General features: G+C 41.2%; 1 protein-coding gene and 1 pseudogene across 1 annotated transcript; both read left to right on the forward strand.

Annotated features, from left to right (window-relative positions):
- Positions 1-322: 322 nt before the first annotated feature.
- On the forward strand, positions 323-1308 carry LOC125426284 (annotated as a pseudogene).
- A 5065-nt stretch (positions 1309-6373) lies between these two features.
- LOC125426285 (olfactory receptor 6Q1-like) lies at positions 6374-9729 on the forward strand. The gene is made up of 3 exons (XM_048484544.1): positions 6374-6407; positions 6659-6737; positions 8767-9729. Exons 2-3 carry the CDS (start codon positions 6726-6728, stop codon positions 9727-9729), a joined length of 975 nt encoding a protein of 324 aa, XP_048340501.1. The 5' UTR covers positions 6374-6407; positions 6659-6725.

Consider the following 9729-nt stretch of genomic DNA (forward strand, 5'->3'; position numbering starts at 1 on the left):
AACGGGTCCAAATGGCTCTTTGGGTGGTAAAGGTTACCAACCCCTGATTTAGTCGTATACTGAGGAATTCACAAAACCAAAATAGCTGAAAAGTCAGCATCAGTTGATTTATGTACAAATGATTGTGTGAAGGGGACTGGTACTGGCATTCAGAGGTTTGCCGCCCTTGAATGTTCATGTTCTTGTCCTCATTGTGATTATTAGAATTATAAGTTCTGTCCTTTAACCATTTCTGGTGTCCATCTGTCTTTAATTCCCCTGACTCTTTATTTCTTGTTTCCTTCCCTGTCTCTAATGCTGATTGTACATGAGTGCCAAGAACATGCTGAATTATACTTCAGTTCCTGAATTCATCCTGTTGGGATTCCCTGAACTACAGCAATTCTGGTTCCTTTTATTCATCATTTTCTTGACTGCCTACCTTTTCACCTTCTTTGGCAATGCCTTAATAATTGGAATCTCAAATCTGGATGTGGGTCTTCACACCCCTATGTACTTCTTCTTGAGCAATTTCTCCTTGCTAGAGATGTGCTATGTCTCGGTCACGGTGCCCCAGCTACTGAAGATCTTTGTTACTGGTTCTCATGCTATCTCCTTCTGGACTTGCATCACCCAGATGTATTTCTTCTTTTTTGGAACTACAGAATTCTTCCTTTTAACTACAATGGCCTATGACAGATATCTGGCCATCTGTCATCCGCTGCAGTATATAGTACTTATGGATAGCCATTCCTGTACTTACTTAGCCTTGGGTTCTTGGTTGAGTGGCTTCCTGACACCCTTCTTTCCCATGGCCTTCATCTCCCAGCTGTCCTTCAACAGTAGCAACCACATCAATCATTTCTTTTGTGACACAGGTCCCCTAATTAGCTGGCAACCAGCAATACCTTCATGGCTGACATGATGGTCTTTCTTGTTTCTGCACTGGTTGTACTTGTATCTCTCCTCCTGACTGTGACCTCTTATGGCCTAATAGTTTCTACCATCTGCCAAATCCCATCAGCTTCTGGAAGGCACAAGGCCTTTTCTACATGTGCTAGCCACTTGGTGCTAGTCACTATCTTCTATGGAACAGTGATCTTCATGTATATCTGCCCACACTCGGACCAGTCTCCTGATATGGACAAGGTAGTATCTGTTTTCTATGCTGTCATTACACCAATGCTGAATCCTGTCATTTATACTCTGAGGAACAAAGATGTTAAAAAAGCCTTGGAGAAAATCCTCAAGAGAGTAAAGAACAAGTGTCTGAAGCACAGAGAAAAGACACTCCTTACTGCAGTGACAGGAACCTCAATATGTACTTAACAGAGGGAATTACGGCTGATGAATTTTTTTCCTAAGCCAAGATATTTTTTAAAGAACTTTTTGGCCTTTTGCATACATTTAGTCTCTTCAGGTCAAGCATACATAAACCTTCAATCAGATTCTCAATTGTGCACACAATTTCCTTGTTCCCAAACTCACAGCGCTATAGATAGGAAGATCCCGTGGTTTCCAAAAGTGAGGAAAATGTGACTTTTTCCTTGCCTGTGCAGGGAAAGCAGAGGAGATGGCCATGTGTTACTCTCTTTTCAGGTTTTCTCACTCCCCCTCTGCCCTAGTTTCATCATTTCGACACCCGTCAATCCTGAAGAGAACTTTTTTAAATTTTTTTTTTTGTATGATAATCCTCACGGGTCCCTATTTCAAAATGAGAGTTAAGGACTGTGCAGAAAACAAGAAACTAACACTGGAAAATGTCAGAAAACAAATAAGCAAAAAAAAAAGGTAGCAGGGAATGGAAGTAGGGAAGTTGTGGGCAGGCAGTACTTCACCAGTTGCACCTTTACATTGCACAGCAATCTGAAGTGCTATTTAAAAAAGGAAAAAAAGAATAGTGGTAGAGTAGATCTATCACTAGAGCAATGGGCCCTCTTAAATCCAATGAATTAATGCTAAATCAAAGACAGGAAACAAAAAAGTGCCAAAAAGCGGTTGGAAGGAAACAAGCAAGACAATGGTGGGCAGGCAAAATGGTGCATCACATTGGCTCAGTTAGTGACACTTCACACCAGGGGTAATCAAATAAAAATGGAAAACAGAGGGGAAACCCTACTGTGAAGAACACAGCCATACTGTGAATAGTAAGAACTCAAAGGGCCTTTGTTTTCAACGATTGTGGAGTGTAATTTTAATGCAAAGGAGTACAGTTTCAGTAAAATACAATCTGAAGTAATATAAGAAACATACCAATACATGACTTCAACTGTAGATTTCGTAACAGGATATTCCTTTCCCATTAATAGGCTGTTTGTGACTATTTATCTATTCACGCCAGTTATACCCTACCTTTCTCCCTGTGACAGACTGCAGAAGAAATGTTAATTTTTAAAGTGTAGATCTGTCAATCAAAGTATTGTTTACATTCAGAGTGTGGCATAAAAGCCTTGGAACAGAAAAACTACCCAATTGGTTGTGGCATCCTGTGTTCTGATTGGCCTAATAATGGCTAGATGATGCAGAGGGGGAGGAGGTTAACTCCCAGACAGAACATTTTGATAGGCTTATTGACTTTAGAGTTCCTGGTATTAAGAGCTATCATGCCTGAACTGAGTTTTAAAGCATAACATCTCTGAGGAGAGGAGTGGCAGTCAGTTTGTTGAAATTTGACTTGCTCTACTAGTGATAGCCCTGCGATCTCTGTGTGTGAAAGCAATTATACACAGACCAGAGGCGGAGTTACCAGGGGGAGGGGTGGAAAATCGCCCCCCACACCATCCCCCCACAGTTACCTTAGTTCAGCCTGAAAGTGCAGGCTGGAAAAGCAGCCTGTTCACTTGAGACTGAAAACGGCCTGGTGGGAACTACACTTCCCAGAAAATCTTGCAAGACCCAAGGTCTCCTGGGAAGTGTAGTTCCCACCAGGCCATTTTCAGCCTCAAGTGAACAGGACACTTTTTTCAGCCTGCACTTTCAGGCTGAACTAAGGTACAAGTGTGTGTGTGTGTGGGGCCCCCCTCAAACACACAGAGTGTGCACCAGGTGCAGTATGGCCCAGCTACACTTCTGACACAGACTGAGAGGTCAAGTTAAAGGACCATAGATACATAAACCAGTGAGGAATATCTTTTTAATGAGGGAAGAATTCCAGTGTACTAGTTAGTCTGAGGTATTGGGTTTTGCTTTGTGTTTCCTCAGTAAAGTGTTTTATGTTTTGATTGAGGGGTTTGTTTTCTAACGGTGAGGGTAATGAGTATATTTACCAAGTCTGTTAGAACCCTGTGTGTGAACAAGCCATTAGCCAGAACACCTTAAATTTAAGGAACTGTACTATCTAAGAAACACCTGTATAACATCTAAGCTGAACTGTAACTGAGAACTGAAACTGAATAAGTATTATTTGGTCTGTGCTTATAGAACTAAATACGAAATATCCATGCCAAGCTCTAGTGTATATATTTATCCTGCCTTATTTGCCTCATCCATTCCTTATCTCCAAGTTATTCTTATCCTCTATTAATAAACTTTTTATTCTGTTTAAGTTTAAAATCTGCCTCCATATTTATTTTGTGTGCCTTACAAAAGGGTTTGCCTAGAAAAGGGTTAAGTCAATGGACCTCCTTCACCTTCTGGGTCAGTTACAGGGCTGAGGAAAAGAGCTTTTATTATACCAAACACTACCATTTTTGAAGCACCTCAGTCCCTGAAGGATAAAGGCAGGAAAAATCTGACAAGCCAGGTCAGTGAATGGTTTTCCTGCCTGAAGAGCTGAAGAAGGTAAGGGGAAGTGTCGCATTCCCTAATGGGGAGCCACAGCACTTTACATTCTCTTCTCCATCTTATCCTCACAACAACCCAGAGAGATAGGTTAGGCTGAGAGTGTGAGACTGGCCCACAATCACCTAGCAAATTTTCATTAAAAAGTAGGATCTCCCAGATCCTAGTCTGAAATTCTAATCATTACGCTGGTTATCATTTTTAAATAACAGTGCAGCAGCCCACAATGAACCCATTGCATTCTGGGAAGGAGGAACAAAAAATGAAAGCCATCCAATGGTTTACCAAAGGAATTAAGGAATCAAGAGTTCCTAGTTGGAAGGATCCATGGGCCCCAGATATGTTTTCTTTAAGAGTGGTCTTACCACAGCCTCTTTCAGATCCTCAGGAAAGGTCCTGGTACTAAGGGATAAGTTGATAATGTTCCCAAAGGGAGCCTGTACCACATCCTCACTGACTTTCACCAGCCAGGATGGGCACAGGTCCAAGAGGCATGTCGTAGGCTTCACAGCCTTCAGGATTCTGTTAACGTCTTCCAGGGAGAGTTGGTTGAATAATTGGTCCGGCATAGAACCTTAAGATGGCCAAGGGGCCTCTATTTCACTTACTACATTTAAGTTGATGGGGAAGTCCTGGTGAAATGATCAGATTTTGTCTGCAAAAAAGCTGACTGCTAATGGTCCAATTTCTACTAATTTGGGGCTCCTCTGACAGAGCCATCAATGATCAATTTTTGAACAAACAGTTGCATGGGGGAGCTAACAGTTGCAATGTTAACTGTGAAGTCATCTGTCTTCACAGTCTCCACCACCATCTCATAGGCTTTCCTAAGGGTCCTATAAGATGTTCTTACCACTTCATCATGAGTTTCCCACCAAATTCACTCTAGCCATCTCAGTTCCTGCTTTTTCCTCCTTATTTTCTCAGTATACCAGAAAGCTAGTTTGGTGTAGGAATGGAGAGGGCATCGAGGAACAATCTCATCAATGGTTTCAGAGAGCCAGCTATGCTTGTCCTCTATCAGCTCATCCAACGAGTTGATGGAAGGCTTCAGATTCTTCAGAGCATTCTGGAAACCAGTTGGATCCATGATGATGTGCAGGTGAGCAGAAGTCTGCTATCTGCCTATATGGGGAAGTTTTGCCATGCTCAGATGGGCCTTCAGGGCATAATGGTCCCACCATGGTAGTTGGATAGTAGAAACCAGTCCCATCTCCAGCCCCATCATGAAAATTAAATCCAGGGTGTGACCTGTTTGGTGCGTTGGACTTGATACAAACTGGGAGAGTTCTAGCATTGCCATGGATGACTCTAGGTCCAAAGTCTGTTTGGAGGCAGCAACATCCACATATGTGTTAAAATCCCCCAAGACTAATAGTCTGATGAAGAATTCTGTTGAACTCAAAAACATGCAAATTGTGCTGTGTTATTTAATTGTCCATAACAAAAAGTATTGCATAGCTATTGTTTTGGGGATACATACATAATGTTATAGAAATTTGTTTATTGTAGTGTCTGGCCATGTAGTAAAGAACATATTAAACAGATGCCCCAGTACCAGTGAAAATACAGAAGCAGAGATGAGTTAAATGAATTAAATATAGAGGTGAGTTAAATTTTACTATGGTTAGATGACACAGAAACTGGTTTCACATCACTGTATTTGAAGATTCTGGTTGCTAAGCCCAACACAGCTACCGTGTTTCCCCGAATATAAGACAGTGTCTTATATTAATTTTTGCTCCCAAAGATGCGCTATGTCTTATTTTCAGGGGATGTCGTATTTTTCTGTGTTCTGTTCGTCGGGCATGCTTCCAAACAAAAACTTTGCTATGTCTTACTTTCGGGGGATGCCTTATATTTCACACTTCAACAAAACCTCTACTATGTCCTATTTTTAGGGGATGTCTTATATTCGGGGAAACAGGGTATTGTCTCAGTCCTGGCCATATCACACAGAGACCTCTGGAATTCTTTCCTCCTGTTAATTCATGTAATTGAAGCAACTATGACTTACTCTTTACTCACAGCAAAGACTAAATTAATGGCTGTCAAAGGGCTTTGACACTGTTGAAGGGAAATATGTTAATTTTAACTGGGAAAATACAGAAAGAAAAGTCTGACAGAAAACTTTCATATCACTTTGGACATAGTCAATTTACACATTCATTTGCAAATTATCAAATATACAGTAATCAGTACACACCTGTGTGAACCAATTCATTTGTCTGAAAGGCTTTGAACATTCAGTACAATGTTATTACCCTACTCAGATGCTGGGAACTGACCCAACAAATATCCCCTCTGCAGTGTTTGCAGGCCAAGGTGATATATTTTGAGTTCCCTCTGAAATGTAATTTTAACAATTACCAAAACCCAGCATATACAGAGATCCACTTAACTTACCTGTGAGCCCTGATTTTCCCTTGCCACTCATTACCCTGTTTCTGTTGTCTATCAGAGACTGCATTCCCTGGTGTCTTTGCGGGGAGTGGGAAGACTTGTGAAATAACCTAAGCCATTATAGAGGGCATGGATATCATATGTGTTCTTGATCATCTGTATTCATCCAAGCATTTGACTGAAAGGCAACCATGTCATCCAAGAAGACAATCCCAAACACCCTTCTTCGCTATTCAGGAAGAACAGTAAGTCAAGCAAAGCTGGGCAAGTACATATTGGATGGTAAATAATGTTGCCCCAGAGGGATAATTGATTCTAAGAAACATGCTGAAATTATCAGCTGGATGAAGTCCATGATCTATCTCAACCTAGTTTTTGTTCCCAAGGCCCCATGTATGTTTTGTGCCCATATTTTTTGGAGGGTGGGGGGAATTAAAACATTCCACCTGGCAGTTGTCCCCATTTGGACTGGACTATTTTCTCCATCTTATCACAGATCTCTTGGCATATGATTGCAACCAAGGAAGAGCAGCTGGGTCTGGTTGATAAACCACTGCATTGACATGACTCACCAGGTAATGTTACCTTCCACATGAAACCATATAAGTCAGCATTCATGGGATGGAAGTAAGGTGGGTGGTAGCCATAAGAATGGGCAACATCTAATAATGAATCAGAGAAAATGCCCAGACAGTGCAGAAGGTATTTTCAAAACAACTTGTGGCATATGTTCCTGATCTTCAAAATTACTTGTTTTAAAACTTGATAGCCCCATTTCACTGAAAGCTCTTACCTGCATCACAATTTCAGAATACTTTTATGGACTTATTTGTAGTAAGATCCGATTGGCGATACAATCTACAGGTTAAGCCTTCTTAGTGTAGAAAAAAAGTCTGTCTTCAGTTGCACTGACAGATTCTTTAGGGCAGAAACTGTGAAAAGCAGAAAAGTAGGTAATGCCAGAATGACAGTTGGAAAGGATCCCAAAAGCCCTTCTTTGAGAATGGGGTGATGATTATCTGCCCTTCTGCACATTAATCATAACAATCCAGACATCCATGTGCATAAAAAAGGAACAAATTCTTGAGGGGTAGCCATGTTTAGTCCATTGCAACAAAAACAACAATCTTGGGCAGCTCAAAGACCAACTGGTTTCTTGTGACATAAAGTTTTGTAGCCCACCTTGTAAAATCCACAAAAGTGTGAAGTCCAGAGAGCACCATAAGGGAATGGGTGCCTGTGCAAAGGTTGTGAATCTCAGAAGGCTACAAGAGAAGGTACACAATAAGCAATAAGGAGGGGGGGATATAAAATGTGTGCTTCATATATGTAGACATTTTCTCCCTTTTGGATAGGGGGAACCTATAAATAATGATTTGTGTCAGTTGTGTGGATGCTTGCAATTCCTTTTGAAGCACTAAGAAGCAGCCATTCTCAGGCATTCTGCTGTGTGCAATTGGTCTGATTGGAAGGTGTTGACATTCATCACTGACCTAGAATGATTCCAAGTTGACTGTTGCTTTGGAGAGCAGAGCTCTGACATTGTGTGGCTTTTGTGTTGACTTACTGCCTGATAGATCAATTTACTGGAAACAGAAGTGCTATAAGAGGTAGCACTCTGGGCTGCATGAACCCCTGATCTAAAGCTAAATAACATCTCCTGAGCAAATTGTGAATTCAGACAGCATTACAGCTGGCGCAGTCAAGCAGCCATTACTCCATCCAGATTAATTTTGACCATGTGATGAGGACCATGCCTCTCATCTAAGCTCACTTATATGTGAATCGACTGACAGCATTAGATATTTCTATGGTCCACCACTGACATTGCAAAAAGATGTCAGTGAGTACTTATGGTAAGAAGCTCCAAATCCACATGAAACCATATAAGAAACTATATAAGAAAAATTTACAAGATTTACAAAATTTAGTGTGGAATAAATGGATTTGTAATAAGATGTCATTAACTCAGATGTATGCCCATGAAATAAAGTGGATGGGTGAGTCCTAGCTCATCTCATTTCCCCACAAGTGTGTTAATTGCCAAAACAAAATAGCGCTAGACTTTTGGCATAACTGAACCACAGAAAATAAATACTTTCAGGACCAGAAAATCCAGGGCCTGAGGTCAGAATAGTCTCATACTTGTATGTTGTCTATTAACTGCAAGACTATAAATTTTAGGGATTAATCAAATCCTTTAATAATATTTAACCAAACTTTGAGAAATGGAGCTTGCATTTATTTTGGGGGAACCCATGGTTAAGTAGAAGTGTTTATGTGCAATTACTCTAGTTAATTCTCACAATACTCTTGTGAGGTAACTTACAGAGAGAGAGAGAGAGAGAGAGAGAGAGGGAGAGGGAGAGAGGGAGAGAGAGAGAGAGAGCAACTGCCCCAAACTGCCCCTTTTTGTGTGTGTTTGTATGTGGGAAGTGGGTTCAGAAAACCAGTGGAAGGGTCTGGTAGAAATAAGTACATTATTCATTCAAAATTATATCTAATTTTTATAACAAATAAGAGTTTGAACATTTGAGTGGTTGCTATGCTTTTTCTGTTCTGTCCATGAGCAAATATTTTAGCAATCCCGTGTTCATTCTCTAGATGCTGCCTCCTCCTGAGAACTGGACCCTGGTAACAGAGTTTGTCATGGTGGGTTTCACAGGCATTCATGAGGGACATTTGCCTGTTTTTTGCTTCTTCCTGGCCATTTATCTGCTGACTCTGTTGGAGAATGGTATCCTGGTCCTTGCTGTGACAATGGAAAAACACCTGCATACACCTATGTATTTCTTTCTCATTCAGCTTTCATGCTTGGATATCTGTTACACCACTCTCACTGTGCCTAAAATGCTGGCTGGCTTTGTATCTCCAAGTGGTAGGACAATTTCTTACTCTGTATGTTTGACCCAGCTCTACCTCTTCACCTTCTTGGGCAGTACCGAGTGCTTCCTTTTAGCTGCCATGGCCTTTGATCGCTATATGGCTATCTGTGTGCCATTGCGTTACCAAGCAATGGTAAGTCGTAACACTTGTCTGTTGCTGACTGGTGGCTCTTGGTTAGTGGGGTTCCTCACCCCTGCACTGCCTATTTACTACTTGTCACAGCTGACTTTTTGTGGCCCTAATGTGATAAACCATTTCTTCTGTGATGCTTCCCCACTCCTTGTTCTCTCATGCACTGACATTTCTCAGAAAGAGTTGGTAGACTTCTTGATCTCCCTGACTGTGCTTCTGGTTTCCTCCTTTATCATAATAATGTCATATGCCAACATTATCTCGACAGTGTTAAAAATTCACTCTTTGGCAGGACGTCACCGTGCCTTTTCAACCTGTACTGCCCACCTCACTGTGGTGTCTGTCTTCTATGGGACACTTTTCTTCATGTATGTCCGCACTAAGATTGAATCATCAGTCAACCTCAACAAGGTAGTGTCTGTCTTTTATGCAATAGTTACCCCTGTGCTCAACCCCATAATCTACAGCTTGAGGAATACAGAAGTGAAGGGTGCCTTATACAGGGTTATTGCTAAGACCAAGCTGTTGCAGTGGGATAAACAACTATAG

Source organism: Sphaerodactylus townsendi, linkage group LG02 (genome assembly GCF_021028975.2).
Source record: "Sphaerodactylus townsendi isolate TG3544 linkage group LG02, MPM_Stown_v2.3, whole genome shotgun sequence".
NCBI classification, from domain to species: domain Eukaryota; kingdom Metazoa; phylum Chordata; class Lepidosauria; order Squamata; family Sphaerodactylidae; genus Sphaerodactylus; species Sphaerodactylus townsendi.